Source organism: Phacochoerus africanus, chromosome 3 (genome assembly GCF_016906955.1).
Source record: "Phacochoerus africanus isolate WHEZ1 chromosome 3, ROS_Pafr_v1, whole genome shotgun sequence".
Classification (NCBI taxonomy): Eukaryota; Metazoa; Chordata; class Mammalia; order Artiodactyla; family Suidae; genus Phacochoerus; species Phacochoerus africanus.
The window spans coordinates 44,347,115-44,370,557 of record NC_062546.1 but is presented as its reverse complement, the minus strand read 5'-3'; the positions used below and the strand labels follow the sequence as shown (position 1 = coordinate 44,370,557).

The 23,443-nt window shown below is 39.0% G+C and overlaps 1 protein-coding gene across 1 annotated transcript; it reads left to right on the top strand.

Annotated features, from left to right (window-relative positions):
- The first annotated feature begins 817 nt into the window (after positions 1 to 817).
- ANKEF1 (ankyrin repeat and EF-hand domain containing 1) lies at positions 818 to 23,200 on the top strand. The gene is made up of 10 exons (XM_047771683.1): positions 818 to 927; positions 2,404 to 2,794; positions 4,525 to 4,724; positions 5,473 to 5,622; positions 7,179 to 7,302; positions 10,917 to 11,739; positions 14,483 to 14,709; positions 16,726 to 16,889; positions 20,237 to 20,374; positions 22,883 to 23,200. Exons 2-10 carry the CDS (start codon positions 2,449 to 2,451, stop codon positions 23,039 to 23,041), a joined length of 2,331 nt encoding a protein of 776 aa, XP_047627639.1. The 5' UTR covers positions 818 to 927; positions 2,404 to 2,448; the 3' UTR covers positions 23,042 to 23,200.
- The last annotated feature ends 243 nt before the right edge of the window (positions 23,201 to 23,443 follow it).

Sequence of the window (23,443 nt, the reverse complement as noted above, 5' to 3'; positions counted from 1 at the left end):
ACAAAAAAAGACAAAAAAAAAGAAGCTATTACATACTATTTTAAAGAACACGATGTTTTACATACACGCAAACAAAAGCTTTCCGAATTTGCCTCCAAAAGAGCGTGTATGTGTTCAGGGTGTAGGGATGTTAGGGCACATTTATAGGCCCCGAAATAACATTATCTCCATGATATAGTTTCTCTCATTTGTGTACAAATATTTTAAGCATACATACCTCCTAATATATGTAAATAAAATTGCTCTGACCTATAAGAAAATTTACAAGCATCTACAGCAATCATCTCTGATAACTCGATTCACTTTTTTCATTTAATTGTATAATTTATTGTATTTTCATTTAACTTTGCTGTTTAATATTAATCAGTACTATATGGACTTTACTTTTCTAATTAAGTTATTTCTGATTAAGTTATAAAGGCAGGAAGCGGGAGAAGAGGACGAAAGAAGGGAGGACTCCTGGAGACCCCAGCATTGGGCACACCAAGTTCGGGCTACCAGGCCTGGAGACAAACCCCGCCCAGCCCCGCCCTGCTCCGCAGCGCCCGGACCGCCGCTCACCTGGGCGGTTGCCCTGGCAGCCAAGCCTTGCTTGCGTGGCCGAAGCTCACAATGGGCAGGTGTCGCTGGTTCCCACCCCGCCCCCTCCGCTCACCTGGCCGAGCGCTCGCCCTCGAAGATCCGGGGCCCATGGACACGCACACACCCCTCCCTGCTGCCTCACGCGCCTGCTCGCCCGCTTTGCCCCGGGGGACACCATTCACGACTAGGCCCCCAAGCCGGGCTCCGCGAGCCCGAGGTCTCCGCGAGCCCGAGATCTCCGCTGGGGCCCTCGCTTGGCGGCCGAGGACCAGAACCGGCCCCCGGCGGCCGAGGTGCTTAGGTGCCCAGACATCCGCGGCTCCTGATCGTCCCGGAGACTAAGAGGTGAGCTTGACACCTTGGTCCCTCCCCCTAGCCTTTCCCTTGAAATTACATCTTACCCATCCTCCCTTCTAGATTTTTCTGGACTTAAAATTGAGTGGGACGAAATGTAAACGGTGGCTTGTACGTAAGCTGAAACCCACAGATCTTTGATTTGTTCATGGCAAGCCTGTGTTGAAACACTGGGGTAAAAACTTTACAAAGCTGATCTCGTTTCTGCTTCACACAACCCGTGAAGTATGCACTATTCTTATCCCCATTTCATAGATGAAGAGACAGAGGTAGCAAGTAGGTAGGTGCCCTGTCCAGGTTTATCCAACTCTTTGGTATAAATAATGATGCAGCAGAGGGCGAGTTCGAACAACTACAGATTGGGGGACAGAGAAATAAAGTTCTGTCGAGACTGTTTACTAGTGGGGCAGTCACACAACACAGAAATTGGATATATCTGTGTCTACAGATCTCTAGAAATGTTTTACATACATATATAGATGCATCATTTCATTTCATTGTGAAGAAGATACAACAAAAGGATGATGTTAATATGGTGGCTGCAGTTTGAGTACTGAGAATGCCAACCCATGGGAATTCGAGCAAAGAGCACTCCAGGCAGAGGGAACAAGAGGTTCCAGAGGCACCTTTTAGATTAGTCATTGCGACTTAACATTGGGATTATTTATGAAAATTTACTTGTCTATCAACCATTTCCCTACTTCATCCCCACGAAGGATGATATAGGAATCTGTCATATCTTTGTCATTTCACAGAGCCCAATAGATTCCTGTTTATAATGAGCACCTCAAAATTCTACATATTGGAGTTCCCCCGTGACTCAGCAGAAACGAATCTGACTACTATGCATGAGGATGGGGGTTCAGTACCTGGTCTCACTCAGTGGGTTAAGGATCTGGCCTTGCTGTGAGCTATGGTGTAGGTCGCAGATGTGGCTGGGATCCCAAGTTGCTATGGCTGTGACATAGGCTGATAGCCACAGCTTGGATTTGACCCCTAGCCTGGGAATCTCCAGATGCCGTGGGTGTGGCTCTAAAAAGACAAAAAAATGAAAAGTTCTACATATTCTTTATACCATTTTTAGCTACTAAAGTCTGTGTGTTCCATACACTGTGGAGGACATGCTGGTACAGAGCATTATGGGGGGAGCTTGGCAATTTGGTGAGCTTCACCTTCTTCATGGGTAAATGGTAAGGCTGTTTATGGAGGGAAGTTAAATGAGATAGAGTAACAAGAACGTGTGGCAAAATCTAGCATTTATGATGGAATTTTCTTTTGAAATAAACTTTATGCCAGCCGAATATTTTGATATTTATATGTAATTTCTGTTTTAGTTGCAATAAATTATGATCTTAGGATCGTAGCCTCTCTTCTTTGGGAAGGCTTAACATGTCATTTTTCTTTAATCAAAGTAAAGGTGACAAAATTAACCTTGAGGTGTTTTTCCTTTACTTTTTGCTGCTGTAGTTTTTGTTCTGACCCACAAAAACATTTTTGAGAAGCTGGTCAAATATGGCTTTAGCAGATAAGAGACTTGAGAATTTGCAGATCTACAAGGTTCTTCAGTGTGTTCGGAACAAAGACAAGAAGCAGATAGAGAAGCTGACCAGGCTCGGATACCCTGAACTCATCAATTTCACAGACCCCGTCAATGGACACAGTGCTCTGCACTTAGCCTCAGTTTCCAATGACATCGATATGGTCAGCTTTCTGCTTAACCTTGGTGCTCACCCTGATGTGCAAGATGGAATGGGCTGTACTCCAGCCATGAGAGCTGCAGAACTGGGCCATGAATTGTCCATGGAAATACTAGCCAAGGCAAAAGCTGATATGACTATTGTTGATAATGAAGGAAAAGGTAAAACTCCCAGCATTCTATCCAGCAGATGCAATTCACTGTGTAGCCAGAAACCAGTAAAATTGATTTTTTGTCTTTGAACTGTTTTTTTCAGCCACACTAGTGGCATGCCGAAGTTCCCAGCCAGAGGTCAAACCCCAGCCACTACAGTGACAACACTGGATTTTTAATCCACTGCACTGCAAGGGAACTCCCATTGCCTTCCACCTTTAGAAGTGAGTTTACTCATGGTATGTAGTAGTAAAAGATTCTCACTCTTATACCTAAGGACACCGTCTCTCCATAATTTTAAAACATTATTTCTTAGGGAAACCAGTTCTGAGAACTTTCTCATTGGAGAAGAATATTAGAATTAATCTGTATTTTTTTTAATGTAGAAAGCCTTCAACATGACCCAGATTATTATTTTCATAGTCATAATCACCCATTATAAAATCTCGCTAGAACAGAAGATGAAGGAGGACACGTCTCCTTTTTTACATTTTAGAGCCTTAAGTAATCCTAGACTTAGGATTCCAAAAGGATTTTGCTCTCAAAAGCAGTCCAATATAGAAAGTAGTTATACTTGGTAACTTGAGGGACTAAGGTGGATTCTGACATAAACTCCACCTTTCTAGGATTTTTTTTTTCCTCAATGTCCCCGACCATTGTTTTGGCAATGTTTGCTCTCCTTTTTCATGTTTCCAGTTTAACTCTCATTTCTTTAGAGGTTTTATTTTTTTTCCTACCATTTATTTTCCAAGTTCTGCTGTCTCAAATTCACTTTTCCTTCTAGATATCTCTTATTGTCCTAGAAGTCCTTCTTTTAGGTTTGGTCTATCTTTGCATTTTTGTTTCAGATCAAGTTGTATTATGGAAATGGGTCATTCAGTAATTTTCATGTAGTAGTTTTTTCAGTATATAATTTTTGTCTAGAATTTTTCATCAGGTTCCTTTCTTTACCTTTCTTTTAGTGCATTTTTTTTTTCATATTGTCACATGCTGGTTTCTTATTACTTACTGTTCCTCTTTGAATGAAGCCTCTTTTTAGCGTGAAAGTCACTTTGGGGTTTGACTGCTATTTAGGTGACTTTCTTACCAACAATCTGCTCCAAGATTATAACAATACTCCTGGTCTGTAGTACATTTTTGACATGGATTATCTTGAGGGTCTTTATATCACAGGTGCTGGATATGGAGATTGAGCATTTTTCTCTCTTCAGGGAGCAAAATGTGTCAAAATGTCAGAGCCTCTTGCCATCTTTGTCTTCCACTGCTATTGTACAGACAGCCTGCTTCCTTATAAACATGGCTGGTCTGCACATTTCATCATTCAATACCATCTCCTTTACCACTGCGAAGTTTCAGAGGGGATCCAGGGACCCACCAGTAGTCCTCTGGTGCATACACCCCTGCATATTCCAAGAAGGGACACTGAGGCAATAGTTTGCAGGATGCCAAATACCCAGGGTCAGCAGGGGCTTACATACCAGTGCTCAGATTTTTCCCACACCAGGTCCTATCATGTTTTGGTTATGGCTGTTTCCTAGCTCTTATCAGAGTTTGGATTTCTTTTTTGGGTTTGTTGTCTTGATGTTTTGGTTGATTGCAGAGGGAAAAACCAAGGCATAAATGCCTCTGATCTACTACCTTCAACAAGCTAATTATGAATTTTGTTCTTTGTTCCTTTCAATCCGATTCAAATACAGAAAGACTATTAAGTATTTTGGGGGGATTCTATTTTTCTACAGGTATTTTGTTTTACTGCATTTTACCTACTAAGCGACACTATCGCTGTACCCTGATTGCCTTGGAACATGGCGCAGATGTCAACAACTGTACCTATGAAGGAAAGCCAATATTCCTTAGAGCTTGCGAAGAAGCACATGATGTTAAAGATGTGTGCCTGACATTGTTGGAAAAAGGAGCCAATCCAAATGCAATCAACACAGTATGACTCTTCCTGTGATTATAAATGTTCCTTTTTTCAACTATAGAGTTGTGTTAGTGTAATTTTTCATTTGAATATGATAAGATTATCCTGTTCACTTATAGACTGTTCAATTTCTGTTCAAAATGCTTTAAGATAATATACTTTCATTATCTTTATATGGCCATGATTCTACAGTCTTTCCTAATTATGTTTGGAAAATTGATATTTATTATGTATATGTTAAAAGATCATTATAGAAAATAGAAAGGATATTACTGATGCCTAATAAAAATTTATTTTCTTCAAAGGAAAAAAAGTAGCTCTACTGTTTCCTTTAGTGATTTTACTCCCTCTTCTCATTTGGCTGATTTTATTGTTTTCTTATCTTTTCATTGTGATTTCCAGACAACAAAAATAGATTTTTCTTCTCATTAGATAACACCTGTAGCTTAATATTAGCAGATGGTTTACCCTCTTTTTGCCCTTTTTTGCTCTATTTTCTTTGCAGGAAACTGTGTTTTTCAGCATGATGTTTCCCCAGGAACATCTGGGGTGACCTTGACTCTGATTTTAGAATTCTACCATATGGACATTGGCTTATTGTACTGGCTACATTTTCACTATCTGTTACATGAAACCAATAAGACTGCACAGAACTGAACATGTCAGTGTGACTCTAAGGCCAAATGGATTTAGACCTTATTTACACTGAATGTGTTATTTAGTATGACAAGCATAAACAGCCTCTGGTCTGTTCCATGTCCAGTCCACAGGTCGCACAGCTTTAATGGAAGCCTCAAGAGAGGGAGTGATAGAACTAGTTCGAGGGATATTGGAAAGAGGAGGTGAAGTGAATGCCTTTGACAATGACAGACATCATGCCGCACACTTTGCTGCCAAAGGAGGCTTTTTTGATGTAATTATCTACTCTTTGCTTTAAAATCTGTTACTAAAAATATTCTCCCCTTTTCCTCAAAATTTTTAAAGATTGTATAGGCTACACTGATAAAATTTTTCTGAGTTACCATCTTGATTTTCCTAAATAATTCTAAAATTATATTTTATGCCAAAAATATTTTAGTTCTTTATTCGGTTTTATCTGCTTGCTAATTTATTCTTTTAATATTAATACTACTACTAATGTTTTTCTATGGCGTTCCCATTGTGGCTCAGTGGAAACAAATCTGACTAGCATCCATGAAGATGCAGGTTTGATCCCTGGCCTCGCTCAGTGGGTTAAGAATCTGGTTTTGCCGTAAGCTGTGGTGTAGGTCACAGACATGACTTGGATTTGGCGTTGTTATGGCTGTGGTGTAGGCCAGTGGCTACAGCTCTGATTCGACCCCTACCTTCGGAAGCTCCATATGCCACAGGTGTAGCCCTAAAAAGCCAAAAAAAAAAAAAAGTTTTTCTATATTCTTAATTATGGAGACTTAAAAGTTTGGTCAACTGGGATACTATACGGCTCCATTACATGTTAGAATCTTCAAAATATGGCATGATCTAATTGTGGGGAGAACAGTGCCAATATACTCTTATTAATAATCTTCTAATGTTTGTGTGTGTCTGCTCCATCTTTCACTCTACGTATTCTAATTATCTGGACATAGCAAAGGATAGTTCATAGGTACAGTGATATTGCAGAAACAAAATAGAAATCAATGCTATCCTATTTTTTAAAATTCTGAATTATCTAAAATTTCTTTATCGAGCTTTCTCTTTTAACATAATTATGTTTGTTTTTAGCATTGATCTCTTTTCCTGCCATAAAAGTATGCATCATAATAGAAGTCACATCTGTTTGGTAAAGAATTTGCTCCCCTAATGATATTTGCCGTAGTCTGATGCATTCTAAAATTACCTAAATTTACCAAAATGGTCATGTCTCAACTGAGTATAGAGTTTTTTATACTCTAGATCAACTTTTTTTTTTTGATGGGGTGAGGGGGGCCCTTTCCCACTGCATGCGGAAGTTCCCAGGCCAGGGATTACACCCAAACCACAGCAGCGACCCAAGACAGACCCTTAATCCCTGCACAACAGTGGGAACTCCTAGATCAAGGTTGGTTGACAGAACTTCTGGCAATGATGAAAATGCTCTATATCTGTGCTGTACATTAATGGTACAATATGGTATACATGTGCCTTTTGAGTACTTGAAATAGTGAAACGAACTGAATTTTAAAATTTGTTTTCAATTTAATTCATTTCAATTTCATTTAAATCAACACATTGGGAGTTCCCTTGTGGTGTGGTAGGTTAAGGACCTGGCATTGTCTCTGCAGCAGCTCGAGTTACTGCTGTTGTGTTGGTTCCATCCCTGGCCTGGGAATTTCCACATGCCTTGGGCATGGCCAAAAGAAAAAAAAAATAAAAAAACCCCAACACACTGGATAGCACAGGTCAGGTGATAGTCTTCATTCAGTAAATATACATTCCTATTCCTCTACATGTCTACTATTTATTTTACAGATACTGAAGCTTCTTTTTGCCTATGATGGAGACATGGGGCTGATTGCAATGAATGGCAACACACCGCTTCATTATGCTGCCATGGGTGGTTTTGCAGACTGCTGTAAATATATAGCTCAGCGAGGTAAAATGGTCAACCAATTTTATGCCTAAAGAACTTATGATTTTTCCCATGTGGTAAGTGAGCAGAGAATTTGAGTCTGTCACTTATCAGTTGCTTGTCTCAGACATATATGTAGAAAGAAAATTAAATATTCTTTCTTTTTCTTTTTATGGCTAAACATGCCTGGGAAGTTCCCAGGCTAGGGGTCAAATCAAAGCTGCAGCTCTTGGCTGACACTACAGCCACAGCAAAGCCATATCTGAGCAGCATCTGCAGCCTCCACCACAGCTTGCGGCAATGCTGGATCCTTAACCCACTGAGCGAGGACAGGGATTGAACCTGTATCCTCATGGACACTATGTTGGGTTCTTAACCTGCTGAGCCACAATGGGAATTCCAAAACTTTTTTTCTTACTCCATCTTCTTAAATCATGAATCTGGCCTTGAAAGGGATAAAAATTCATTTCCTAAGTATTTTTAGGTTATTATTAAAAATCTAAAGACGATTTTTTATAAGTCAACCAATCACTAAGATGCTTATAGTTATTAAATTCTTTTTTTTAAAAAAGTCGATATCTATCTTTAGATATTAATATTGTTAATATCAGTCTTTTTTTAACAGGACAAATACTGGAAACCACATCTTTTTGGTCTGAATTCTTAATTGTTTTATTTTAAAAAATATACTATCATGTCATGTGCAAAGATAAATTTTCTGGATAATTTTAAATTATGGGGGAAATATTTTGTAGAGAATCATAAAATAAAGTGAAAATTGTGATGGAACATTTGAAATTTAAGTAATATTTATTATTTTAGATTTTCCTCTCATTCTTAAGTAACTAATAATTGAGGAATATAAACTATGTTACATGTAGTTTAATATATTCCTTTAAATAGTAATATTAGACAATTAAGTTTAAAGAGTTGGATCAATTTGGTGTTAATTACATGTTGATTGCATGTATAGAGTTATTAACTATTTGTTAGTGAGGAAACTGCTAAACTTCATGGTAGTGAATTTTTTCTTTCCAGTTTATAAGAAATAGGCAAAACTTATTCAACAACTCTATAATAGAGCAGAGAAAGTGCTTTTATTTTTCTGTCTTCTACACAGGCACAGAATTTTTTTTTTTTTTATGGCCACGCCTATGGCATATGGAAGTTCCCAGGCTAGGGGTTGAATCAGAGCTGCAGCTGCCAGCCTATGCCACAGCCACAGCCATGCCAGATCTGAGCCACATCTGCAACCTACACCGCAGCTCCCTGCAACTCCAGATCCTTTAACCTGCTGAGCAGGGCCAGGGATCGAACCTGCATCCTCATGGATACTAGTTGGGTTCTTAACCTGCTGAGCCACACATGGGAACTCCAGGCACAAAATTTTTGAAGTCACTGAGACCCTTAGTGCAACTTACTTACTTACTTAGTGCAACTTACTTACTTAGTGCAACTTACTGCAACCACTAACAATATACATAAGACTAACGTGCCTGAATAACTAAGAGTGAAATAACTGATCCATGTTGGCTTTTTTTTACCTATTCAAGGCTCATATTCTTTTCCCCCACCCCAAAATAAAAAGTAGGTTAAGGAAAATATATCAAAAGTAGTTTTTGCCCCCATCAACTATTTCGTCAGTCTTATTTTCAAATCTATCACTATCAGCAGTTTATTCTGACATTTCATTTTTAACATTGTGTATTTGTAAAAACTAAAGATCTGCCCAGACTGAGACAAGCTTCTTCATCTTTAACACGCTGACTTTTACTGGGACAAACATCCTCTAACATATACTCTACCCTTTATAAATAGGATAAAGTCAGAGAAAGCAAACTGAGAAGTAAAGGGCCAGACCTGGCCAAAGGCCTTGCCTGCTGATACAGAAAAAAAATTCATCCTTCTGGCAGACCCATAAGGCTAGACTGCGTTTTCTGAAACAAGAGGCTGAAAATGTTCTGAGTTCTGTGGCCTGTTTGGAAGTATAACCACTTCACCAGATCCTGTGTGGGTGGCCCAATTCCATATCAGAAGCATTATCAGCAACACTTCTGCCTTTAGAATCTTAGGTCAAAGGCAATCAGAGCAGGAAGAAACCATTAGCCATGAAATGCTCATATCTGAGTAAACTCCCTGGGTGTAGTTTCTTTTCTTAAATGTGAAGGCTGGATTCTTCCCCACATTGCACTGTCTTCCTCACTATATTCTCTTTTGCCCCTGATCTTTTTGTTTGTTTCTTTTTTTTGGGGGGGGGGGGTCTCACCCATGGCGTATGGCATGTAATCAGGGGTTCCTTGTGGCCTGATAGTTAAGAACCCAGCGTTGTCATTGCTGAGGCTCTGGTTACTACTGTAGTGAGGCTTTGATCCCTGACCACGAACTTCCACATGTCGAGGGTATGGGCAAAACAAAACAAAAACCCAGAATACTCAAAATATCTGTGAATTACAGTATTGAATTATACTATACATACAATTTCAGGTCTCCTTCCCAATAAGTTACTATTCTTCAAACTGTCCAATATAAAAATTTTAGAATCTTTATTGTCTCAATATTCTTTTGGAGTTTTTCTTTCACTAGTAAAATGATCAGCCTTTGTATAAAATTTTAATTTTTGACAATGCCAGAGGCAGTATTCATATTGAAAAACATTGGTAATTAATTTTCTTTTTGACAAAGAATAAAGCTGTAAAGTGTAGGGGGGCATGTTTTATTTTTACATGCAGCTGCCTTTACATTTTCATTGCTAGAGATAGTGATTGCTAGAGAATATTTTTTGATTATGTGATGTTGGCAAAGCAACAGAAGAGCCTTCTTCTAAATTCAGAATGTTAGAAAGAATATCTTCATAGTCCGACTTATAATGGGTTTTTAGCATTTCAAGACAGTTATTTCAGACAACATAGCCTTCTTGATGGCATTAAGCAGCCTCCCTGATGCATTCTAAAGTTTATTTATTTGGAGAATACATACATATAATGTTGATCTCATCATTTTAAGTAAGAGACCAAAAGAAAAATGAGTTTAATGCCTAATTGCATAGCTATTATACTGGAATTCTTTCAGATTTGATGAGCAAATTACTTTTTCCTCTGATTGTTCACATGACCTTACTGCAAAAGAGGAGGTCAATATAAATTGCATTAATTTCATGGAAAATACACATAAAAACATAGTTTAAGATTGTACACAGATTTACAGTCATAATCGTTTGAAAGAAGCAGAGGTTTTTCTGAGTTCCTTAAGTCATACTTAAGCAGTTTGAATCCAGCTTATTTCCAAATTCAAATGTCACCTGCACTCTTTCCTGCTTGGCGTGAAGCCTTTTTAGCAAGTATTCCAATACGATGTTTGTTTCAAATATCTATAGGGATTAATGTCCTAATCCTTTGGGGACAGATAACATAAATTGGAAAAAGATCTCCCTCAGAATTCACAAAAGTGAAGCTCACAGAATAAAAAAAAAAAAAAAAATCCCAGCTGAATTTTGTAATTATAATAGCTAAACGTACTCACCTCTACATACAGATAATTTGGGGGCCAACTTCTGATTCGAAATAAAACCGTTGGATAAATGTCATTTGTGGAGCCATGCAGATGCCTTATTAGCATTATCACGATGCTTCCTGTTTTAGGATGTGACCTGAAATGGAAGAATTTGGATCATAAAACTCCCAGGGCTTTGGCTAAGGAAGGCGGCTTCAGGGCAGCCAGCAAAGAAATACAGCAGGCGGAGCGAATCGCTAATAAACTGGCCCGACCGGGAGCCAAAAATCCAAATCCACAATTGTACCTGCGGCTTCACGACTGGTCAGTAGAACATGAGACTTTCCTTCGGGAAGCCTTTTCGTTTGTGGACAGGGGCGATGGGACAGTCACCAAGGAAGACTTTGTCCTGGCGCTGGAGGAGAGGCAAGATTTTGTGGACTCGGAACAGCTGGCTGTCATTGCGCAACTTCACGAAAAAGTCCGGGGCGGAGGGGTCAATATTAACGATTTCTTTAAAGGAACCAAGTATTTAAGCAAGTCATATGTCTTGGGATCCTTTGGGCTTAAGAGAAAGAAAAAAGGGATGGCCAAAAGAGCCAAAAAAGGCAAGTTGGTTTTACCTCTCCCAATCTGCATCATTCCCGACCACGTGTTTCCACGCCGGAGTGACGGAGGGCCGCCGTATTACATGATCGAAACCTACCAGAACGTGACAGACTGCAATCGTTTTAACCGAGATCATCCCCCAGAACATCCCATTCAGGATGACTCTGCATGGTACATTGATGATCCAGGGAAGGCATTTTCAAATATTAATTTTATCACCAAGGCGGGAGACCTGGCTTCTCTGAAAAAGGCGTTTAAATCTGGAATACCTGTGGATATGAAGGATAATTATTACAAGACACCGCTCATGACTGCATGCGCAAGTGGAAACATCGATGTGGTCAAGTTTCTTCTGGAAAAGGGGTATGTCTTTTGGTTGAGTGAGGTTTCAACTTTCAGGAATCTTCACATTTCAAGGAAGTGAAAGGAAGGCTAAGATAGTTTAACCCTAGAATTTAAGTAACACGATATAGGGCTTCAGGAGTTATCCTTGTGGCTCCGCAAGTTAAGAACTGGAAATAGTGTTCTCGAGGATGCAGGTTGGATCCCTGGCCTCACTCAGTGGATTAAGGATCCCCTATTGCCCTGAGCTGCTGCGTAGACTACAGATGTGGCTTGGATCCTGTTTTGCTGTGGCTGTGGCATTGGCCCACAGCTGTAGCTCTAATTCAGCCTCTAGCCAGAGAAATTCCATATGCTGCAGGTGCGGAGGTAGAAAGAAAATGAAAAAGAAAAAAAGGGGGGAGGGCTTTATTCCTGAAGTCTAGTTTACAGATAGATCTTAGAATGGAGCATGTGTACACAAACACAATTTGCCAATAACAGCTATACACAAAGCGAAGCCAAGGAGTTTTCACTCTTGAGAATGGATGAAGCCATCTAATTAGGTATCCCTGGCCTCCCAAGACAATTTAATTTGGTCTCAGTGCTTTACTTAGATGATGTGGAGTTGCATTTTATTTTATTTAATTTATTTCTTTGGCCATGCCCACAGCCCACAGAAGTTCCTGTACCAGGGATGGAACTGGAACCACAACAGTGAGGATGCCAGATCCTCAACTGCTAGGCCACCAGAGAACTCCTTTTTATTTTATTTAAAATTAACTATTATTTTCTTTTTTCCAGCTTTATTGAGATATTATTAACATATAACATACTTAAGGTGTACAACATGATGATCTGATGCATGAAAAAAAATTTTTTTTGTTGTGGTAAGAACAGGTAGCATGAGGTCTACCCTCTTAACAAATTTCTTTTTTTTTTTTTTTAATTAGGGTTTAAAAGGCATATGGAGGTTCCCAGGCTAGGGGTCAAATCAAAGCTGTAGTGGCTGGCCTACACCACAGCCACAGCCATAGCAACGCAGGATCTGAGCTGTGTCTGCCACCTATACCACAGCTCATCGAAACGCTGGATTCTTAACCCACTGAAAGAGGCCAGGGATTGAACCTGTGTCCTCACGGATGCTAGTCAGATTTGTTTCCCCTGAGCCAGGATGGGAACTCCCCTTTTAACCAATTTTAAGTGTAAGGTGCAACATCATTAACTCTAATTGCAATGTTGTAGAGCTGATCTTTAGAACACATTCATTTTACATGGAGTCATTTTTAAATCTGCCTCTTTTTTTTTTTTTTTGGGTGGGGATCCTAACAAATTCCAACAAATGGGGTGATGGCCAAAATGACTAAGCACATGTTTAATTCCCTTTTCCTTGGTTCATTTCTAAATATTTTTAAAATACCAGAGCATAACATTTTATTTTACCTTTTTTTTTGGCGGGGGGGGGGGAAATGTGCGGCATATGGAAGTTCCCAGGCTAGGGGGTGAATCGGAGCTACAGCTGCCAACCTACACCACAGCCACAGCCACAGCAGGATCCAAGCTGCATCTGCGACTTGTACCATAGCTCATGACAATGCCAGATATTTAACCCACTGAGTGAGGCCAAGGATCGAACCTACATCCTCATGGATAATAGATGGGTTCGTTACTGCTGAGCCACAATGGGAACTTCTACTTTTTAAACTAAAGCAATTTCTCAGGTTTGTTTCTTTCTTTTTACCATTTTTTTATAAATAACCTGGGGTAAGTTTCTTAACTTTTTTTTTTGTCTTTTTGTCTTTTTTGTTGTTGTTGTTGTTGTTGTTGCTATTTCTTGGGCCACTCCCACGGCATATGGAGGTTCCCAGGCTAGGGGTTGAATTGGAGCTGTAGCCACCGGCCTACGCCAGAGCCACAGCAACTCGGGATCCGAGCCGCGTCTGCAACCTCCACCACAGCTCACGGCAACGCCGGATCGTCAACCCACTGAGCAAGGGCAGGGACCGAACCCGCAACCTCATGGTTCCTAGTCGGATTCGTTAACCACTGCGCCACGACAGGAACTCCCAGTTTCTTAACATTTTAGTGTCCTAGTTTTCTCATTTTAATACCAGGCCTCTAACAGAACTCAGCTCACAGAATTTGTTGAAGATTAAATGAGTTATAATGTGTAAAGCACTTAGTATCCCAGTAATTATAGACTTAATAAAGGTATTATTGTTATTATTAGTATAATGTTTAAAGTCAAAGAAGGACTTAAATATGTTTACTATTAAGAGGGAGTATAAAGCAAGTAATGACAATTTGAACTTTTGGGCAGTCAATATTTAAATAGGACTACATTTTTAAATAAAACATTATAAAGCTTAGAATTTTAATAATGAAGGTGCATTTATAAATTTATAACATACCGATTAGATACAAAATGAAATAATATAACTTTTCTATTTCCTGCCAGCTTTGATCTTTCATTGGATCTGGTTTTATAATTTTCACTGAGGTTAACCTTTGCAAAAGTTATAACCCCTAGTATCTAAGCACCTTTTTTTGCTTAGTTTACTAAGCAAAAAATATATATACACAAAGAAAGTTAAGACTGTCGTATCAGAAAAGTCCTATGCAAAATCTGGGTCAAGAGAAATCATGGCAAGGAGTTTAACTTGACTCACAGCTTCCTTGGTTTACAGTTGAACAATTTGATAAAACTGTGAAAACTTAACATTTTCAGCCTCCAGTGCTGAGGATAAGCCAAGTTTTTTGCATGTGCATCTATTTCATTTCATAGGGCTAACGTTAATGCAACAGACAATTTTCTCTGGACGCCACTTCATTTTGCATGCCATGCCGGCCAGCAAGATATTGCTGAGCTTCTTGTTAAATCTGGAGCCGTGGTAGATGCCCTTTCGATCAACAACTCAACTCCCTTGAGTAGAGCCATTGAGAGCTGTAGCCTGGATACTGTAAAATACCTACTTGATATTGGTGCTAAATTCCAGCTGGAGAATAGAAAAGGTACGTGTTCTCATTATGGATAGTTGGGGTTAGAAGAGAAGGATTTATGTTAGATTCCAAACTCCTCCTGAATCTGTTCTTATAGGACTACATTTTCCCTTGACTTACTGATGCAAAAACAAACCAGGTTTAATGTGGTGGGATGTTGTCTTATATACTGTTGCTTTTCAAATCATTGGTGTTAAAGAACTGGATCTTTAGTTGGCAACCCATTGTGGACTGACACCTTTGTAAAATACAGATTTATTGGAAAAATGAAGAGAAAAAAACATAAACTATTAGCCCAAACTTTTTTATCATTGGATTGAAATGACAAAAAATTTTTATCGAATTCCTATTAAAATGTCAACACTTACTTTTAATTTCCATACTTATTTTCCTGTGGCCCATAACCATTAGTTTGTGGCCTGACTCCAGTCTGCAGATCACATCTTGAGTTATCACACTGTTGAACTGTCAATCCCTAATCGCTGACATAGTTTGAAGCCCCTTGCGGACTTTGGATTCCTTCTACAGCTGGACAGAGTCATTCCTGAATTGAGGCTCTTTCTAGAAAGAAACTGGGAAGCCTACCTTATGTCATAAATATCCCAGGTGAATAAATGGAGGTGTTATTTTCTTAGAGTAGAACCCGTTGCTTCTTTTTGGTCTGAAGGAGTGTTAGTACCTCTGGCTGCTTCAGGCTGCCTCTGAATCACAGGTAGTGTTGTGTTAGACCTGCCTGAGGATGTTACAGGTGTCATAATGAAACTGAAACACCTCTGACTCGGACACGCCAAAAACCAGATTGAGGCTTGGACCCATGTTTTGTTTTGTTTTTTTAAATTGGAATCACTCACCTGGTGTCTGGACTTACTGGGGCTCAGGATCTTTGTGTCTCAGTGCAGAAGGAATTCAGTGAGAGACAAAGCAATAGGCAGGAAATAGATTTATTAAGATAGGACGCTTGTGAAAGATGCAAGTAGGCAGGAGATGAGGCTCTGCCCTGAGGATTAGATGGGCTATATTTTCATAATCCATGGAAAGTGGGGAGGGGAAGAAGACCGCCTTCTTCCTCATTCTTCAAGCATACATCAAGTCAGGCTCACATCAGTAACTCCTCCTCCTTATCGGGTAAGAGAGTATTTGAGCCTATGAGGTCAAACTAGGACTGTCATGGTGCTTATTCAAATCAGCAGAAGGGTGGTGACATTGCTAAAATATGTTGAATCATCTCAGGTTTCCATATAATGAGGGTCTCCTCCTTTGGAATGTTGTCTTTCCCTTAAATTCCTGTCCTTGGTCCTAAGGATTATTATCTTGCTGAAGTTGAATGCAGGCCTCATTTCATCTTTCACTTAATGACCTGAGGCATATCTCATGCTTTTATTAATGGTTCTATAGTTAAAGTCTGCTTCATTGCAAGACATTCTGATGCCTTTCTTGAGTGATTATTAATGTACAGTGGTCTCAAATTTCTCTAGGTTCCCATCTTAATCCATGGTCCCCTCCTGGGACTTCTACAACTACCTGCATAACTATCCCTATTGATAATACCCAGCCATTTGCATAGAGCACTTGTGACCTCCAGCTTTCCCAAGCCTTTAGGAATACACCTCCTTGGAGCACTAAAAGGGGAGGACAATGTAAAATTGTCACACATAGAGGAATGTGCCTACTGTGGGAAGAAAACTAGCACTCAGCTAGTCAAAATGTAATCTACTGATATTTCATATTAAAAATATGAGGATTTTTAAGAAACTCATATTTCTTAAATATGAAGTTTTTAAGAAACATACTCAAAATAATTAACAAGAAGAAATGGTTTTTCTGGCTGGTAAATGTCACTTTTAATGCTGAGATCTTATGGCTGGGGCCACCTTAGAGAAGTGTCTGAGCCAGTGATGTGACTTTACACATACCCTTTGCTTCAGTATCACTCTTAGTTCCCACATGCTTAGGGCTTACATGCTGAGATTTGCTACATGGTTTATTGTTAATCTGTTTAATGAAACTCTGAATTTATATTTTAAACAGGGCATAGTGCCATGGATGTTGCAAAGGCTTATGCTGACTATAGAGTAATTGGTTTGATTAAAGAAAAGATGGATAACTTGCCCAAACCAGCAGAAAACCAAAAACTAAAAGGCAAGCCACCACTTAAAGTGAAGACTGAAGGCCCTGAGATTAAGAAGGAAGAGGTATGAAAAATGATTAACCTTCTGTTAGTAACTGGTGAGGCTGTGGCACCATCTACACATTGTTGCAGGACATAGGCAATTAGTAGGTAGTCCATGTTTTCAGCACCATTAGGCAATACTTTTAAAGAAATATCTAGCAAGAAATTTCCTATTATTGAAGAGTCTAAAAAGTGTTCATTGAAGTTCCCATCATGGTGCAGTGGAAAATAATCCAACTAGGAACCATGAAATCGTGAGTTTGATCCCTGGGTCTGCTCAGTGGGTTAAAGATCTGGCGTTGCCATAAGCTGTGGTGTATACTGCATACATGGCTTGGACCTGGCATTGCTGTGGCTGTGGTGTAGGCCAGTAGCTGTAGCTCCAACTTGTCCCCTAGCCTGGGAACCACCCCATGCCATGGGTGCAGCCCTGAAAAGAAAAAAAAAATTCACAGAATTAGAACGAACAATCCAAAAATTTATATGGAACAAAAAAAACCCAGAATCGCCAAAGCAATCCTGAGAAACAAAAACCAAGTAGGAGGCATAACTCTTCCAGACTTCAAGCAATATTACAAAGCCACAGTCATCAAGAGAGTGTGGTACTGGTACCAAAACAGACAGGCCAATGGAACAGAATAGAGAACCCAGAAATAAACCCTGACACCTATGGTCAAGTAATCTTTGACAAAGGAGGCAAGAACATAAAATGGGAAAAAGAAAGTCTATTCAGCAAGAATTGCTGGGAAATCTGGACAGCTACATGCAGATCAATGAAATTAGAACACACCCTCACAGCATGCACAAAAATATACTCAAAATGGCTTAAAGACTTAAATATAAGACAAGATACCATCGAACTCCTGGAAGAGAATATAGGCAAAACATTCTCTGATATCAACCTTATGAATATTTTCTCAGGTCAGTCTCCCAAAACAACAGAAATAAAAGCAAAAATAAACCAATGGGGCCTAATCAAACCACAAAGCAAAAGAAACCAAAAAGAAAACAAAAAGACAATTACAGAATGGGAGAAAATAATTTCAAATGATGCAACAGACAAGGGCTTAATCTCTAGAATATACAAGCAACTTAATACAACTCAACAGCAAAAAAGCCAACAACCCAATGGAAAAATGGGCAAAAGACCTGAATAGACATTTTTCCAAGGAAGAGGTACAGATGGCCAACAAAGCCCATGAAAAAATGCTCAACATCCCTGATTATTAGAGAAATGCAAATCAAAACTACCATGAGATACCACCTCACACCAGTCAGAATGGCCATCGTTAATAGGTCCACAAATAACAAGTGCTGGAGGGGGTGTGGAGAAAAGGGAACCCTCCTGCACTGTTGGGGGGAATGTAAGCTGGTACAGCCACTATGGAGAACAGTATGGAGGTACCTTAGAAATCTGTACATAGAACTACCATATGATCCAGCAATCCCACTCCTGGGCATATATTGGCACAAAACTTTCCTTAAAAAAGACACATGACCCACATGTTCATTGCAGCTCTATTCACAATAGCCAAGACATGGAAAAAACCCAAATGTCCATCAAGAAATGATTGGATTCGGAAGATGTGGTATATATACACAATAGAATACTACTCAACCATAAAAAGAACAAAATAATGCCATTTGCAGCAACATGGATGGAACTACAGACTCTCATACTGAGTGAAATAAGTCAAAAAGAGAAAGACAAATACCATATGATATCACTTATATCTGGAATCTAATACATGGCACAAATGAACCTTTCCACAGAAAAGAAAATCACGGACTTGGAGAATAGACTTGTGTTTGCCAAGGGGGAGGGGGAGGGAGTGGGATGGATTGGGACCTTGGGGTTAACGGATGCAAACTATTGCTCTTGGGATGGATTTACAACGAGATCCTGCTGTGTAGCACTGAGAACTATGTCTAGATACTTACATCGCGGCATGACAATGGGAGAAAAAATTATGTATACATGTATGTGTAACTGGATCCCCATGCTGTACAGTGGAAAAAATAAAATAAAAAAATAATATAAAGTAAAAAAAAAAAAAAAACTAAAAAAAAAGCAGCTTTACTAAAAAAAAAAAGTGTTCATTGCTAACAGAATCTACACAAAAACCAAGTTGATTCAGCCAAATACCATTAGAATGTTGGGGGAAAAAAAACAAACTAGTGTTGAATATATATGTACTTGGTCCTAAATTATACAGATTTGTTGAGATGGCTTGAATAGGAAAGAAGGGAACGCTTATGAGGAATGAAGTAAAGCATGATATTCCTTCATTTTGGTTTCATAATCGTTCACAATCCATCTTAACACCACCACCACCCAGAAGGAATTTTAATATTTACTACTGAACCCTGGAACATTCAACCTGGATATCTTGCAGAATGAATCTAGAGGGTTTTAAAGGTGCCAAATCATTCCTGATAATCTGGAATTGGTTTAAGGGCCTCTAAATTATCAGCAGAAGATTGAAGTTGTGGTTTATGGAGATTTCTGAGACATCAAGACTTTGTCACTAGCAGAAAGCTCTAAGTACATTTCTAGACTGGAAGCTTCTTTTAGGGAAGCAGATGGATCCCTGGAGATGCTTGGCTGACACAGGATAGGGGGTGAAATTCAAAAAGGAAAAGCTTTAACATCATCAAATTGGAAAGGGTTAGAGAAATGTATGTGGTAGGAAGGTAAGGTAAGGGATAATAGGCAGGCAGTAGAGAGTAATAAGCATGGAGGAAGAAGGTAAAAGATGGCCAGAGGTAAAGGAGGATGTATCAGCTAAAGCTCCTAATACATGCACCATTATCACTGTAGTAGGAATACATCCTTCTAATTAATAATGGCCACAGGTCAAGGATGGATATCTTGATGACTCTTGTGATATGTCACTGATATTAACTGAGTTAAACAAGGCAAACTAATGACCTTTCCCTACCCAAAGTTATAATAATATTCTATTTCACTTCAAATTATAATTTGAATAGTAGCATTTTTAAGTTTTCTTTTTTTCTGACTTCAGAATAAGATGTAGAACAACAAATAACATTAGAAAGCATATATATGGATGGACTGGGAATCTGAGGTTCGTAGAAGCAAATCTGGGGATGGATAAGCAATGAAATCCTGCTGTATAGCACTGGGAACTATATCTAATCACTTGTGATAGAGCATGACGGAGGATGGTGTGAGAAAAAGAATATGTGTGTGTGTGTGTGACTGGGCCACTTGGCTGTACAGTAAAAAATTAACATAACACGGTAAACCAACTATGATGGAAAAATTAAAAATCATTAAATTAAAAAAAAGAAAGCATATATAGGTTTTTGCAATTGACATACATTTTTTTTTGATCTTGTTTCCAGGAACGACTTTCATCAATTTATACCATACCAACTGTAGTGCAGGAAAAGAAGATGCATAAGGATAATGTGGTTTATCTCAATTCATTGATTACCAGTGGTTATACCAAGAAAGTAGATATCACATTTATTCCACGGAGGGTAAGTACTTTAGAAAGATCATAAAATGGTCTAAACTCATAATGTCATTTTTCAAATCTTTTTTATACAGAGCACCCAAACAAATGTTCAAAGCTTATCTTTCATGGTAATAATTTGAAAGTGTCCTTTTTCCAGGTCCTCCATTTTCCAATGAAGTAGGTTCAACTTGTTTAGCTTCCAGTATCTGGTGTTATTATTTTCTTGTCTTTTTTTCTTTTTCTCTTTTAGTGCCTCACCCACAGCATATGGAGGTTTCCAGGCTAGGGGTCTATTTGGATCTGTAGCTGCTGGCGTACACCACAGCCACAGGCGACACCAGATCCAAGTCACGTCTGCAACCTACACCACAGCTCATGGCAATGCTGGATCCTTAACCCACTGAGCGAGGCCAGGGATCAAACCTGCGTCCTCATGCATACTAGTCAGATTCATTTCCCCTGAGTTATGAAGGGAATTAATGATGTTATTATTTTCTGTATTGATATTTTAATTTTCCTTGAACAATTGAAGCCTTCTTTGGTCAATGCCCTTCCCTACCACCATGAAGTCACCAAGTTCTATAGATACTTTTCTGGGTATTTCTTAGAGCCCAATCCTTCCTCTTTGTACGCATTACCACTATCTCATGGGAGTTTCATACCAAGCAAGACTGGATTTATTCAATTGCCTCCTAAAACATCTGCAATTAAAGAGGTGAAGACATCTTTGGAGAATAAGAGTGGTCTTCCCAGTGCCCATCAAACCATGCTGAATAAGAGACCACCAGATCCTTCTGCCCTTTACTATGAAAATAATTTTGACTTCCCCATAAGACATAAAGGTAGTCAACTCAAATTATCTGTTAATTCCACTGCTTCCTTGTCTTGACATCCTCAGTGAACAGCGGCTGATGCGAAGGTCATCAGAGAGGTAACTGAAATGCATTTCAGTTGTCCAAATAGTCACCATAAGAAACTGATGCTTGAGAGGGAGTGGGATGGACTGGGAGTTTGGGGTTAGTAGATTCAAACTATTATATGTAGAGTGGATAAGCAGTGAGGACCTGCTGATAGCACAGGAAACTCTGTCCAATTACCACTTGTAATAGAACATGGTGGAAGATAATATGAGAAAAAGAATGTGTGTGCTGAGGTCCAGCTCCAGCAGCCAGGGAGTGCCGAAGGAGAGGATGGGCTACAAACAGCGCGGAAAGAATTGGAGCCAACTCCTCAGCTGCATGCTGCAGATGACCCAATTTATTAAATGAAAAGCATCAGTTTTTATATCCTATCACAATCAGGTTTCGTGTAAGATTTGACATTAACATTTGATTTAAAGCCCCTTTTGTTCCCTCCACCTGAGATACAAAAAAAAAGGTTAGTTAAAACATGTTCCTTTCAACTTTAGATTTTCCTTCAAGATTACAAACTTAAAGTTTCACACCGTATTTTTCTTAAAAGGTCAACAACAGTAGCTATTCTATTCTATATTAAGAACAAAGCTTTAATAAGTAATAAACTATGATACCTAACATTCTTTAACTAAAGGTGTATGTAGTTAACAAAACGCATGAAAGCCTTGGGCTCATGACATTCTTAAAACTATGATTTATTTGGCGCCAGCAAGCTAAGCATTTAACCTATTGTGCTGATTTACGTAAGTTCCAAACCACCAATTTCAATAGAAAGGAGTATTATAACCAAAATTATCAAATGCCTCCATAAGGGATAAAAGTTACAGGTGACACTGTTATTTGATAAAAAATACATCTATTATAGAAAATAGCAATTTATAGGCCACACAACATTTTTTCCAGCCCCAAACTTCTTTTTAAGTAAAGGGACTGAAATCACAAGTTTCCCCTGTATACTCTTACAAAATAGGTGCCATAAATTGTTACTCCAAAACAAAGGCTTTTTCCATTACATTGTTCAAATAACTTCACTCTGTTTTGGTTCAAGTATTTTACGTACCCAGGGCAAATCTTTAGCAGTAAGAAAGCTGTGAATAGGAGATAGAAAAAGAAGGATAAACACAGAAAAATAGATTAATATATTTTTTAGGGGATATCATTTTTATTTTCCTGGAGCCGATGTCTTTCAAGGGATTGCTCTGCAATCCTTCTTCTTTCTTCAGCTTGTCTGTAGCTCTGCTAACCAGACAAGCCTCATGCAGGTGCCGACTGTGGCTTTGCTTTTTTACTGGAGCAGCCTTATGGCTCCCGACGTGTGTGTGTGTGTGTGTGTGTGTGTGTGTGTGTGTGTGTGTGTGTGTGTGTGTGTATGACTTGATCACTTTGCTATACAGCAGAAATTGGAACAACATTGTAAATAAATTATTAATGAAAAAAACTTTTAAATGAAAAAAATAGCCATGCCTGCTTAATAATGTATAAGAGATCAACAGTAAAATAGATTTAGAAGTAACTTTGATAGTTTTAAATTAACCATATTGAAAGTTGCCTGAATACTGGCATGTTTCTTGGCAGTCATACTCACACCCACTGGGTGATGTGGTTATTTATTTAAGATCTGGAGCCCGGAAGCCACCACGGCCGAGCTGATCAGGAAGAGGGAGCTGCGCCGGGAGAAGTTCACTTATGAGGTGGATTTTGATGAATTCATGATGCCCTTTCAGAAGAACATCACAGAGAAAGCTCAAGCATTGGAAGCTGCCTTCAGGACCTAAATCATAGCCATTGCTTCTTGGAGTAACTTTCAAAGCCCAGGGGTCAAACGTTGGAGAGAGGAGATATTTCCATCAAAGCCAGAGCAAGCCACAAATTAAGCATTGTAATGAAATATTTGTTTTTGCTTTAACAGCTATAAATATTCTGAGCCGTCTAGAGAAACTGTGTTGTATTCTGCAATGAACCGCATTTTGGACAATTGAGGAAATCCCCCAATCTTCTTCAAGAATATATTGAAATAAATGGCATTTTTGGTTGTAAACGTAGTGTTATTGTCAAAGGCTTTACAAGACGTACATCATTATGTTTGTTAAAGATATCTTTTTAGTGGAACTTGATGAAAATAATTTAATGTTAGGGAAGAGAAGTCATTTGTAATCCACTAAGGAGGCAGGTTTTTT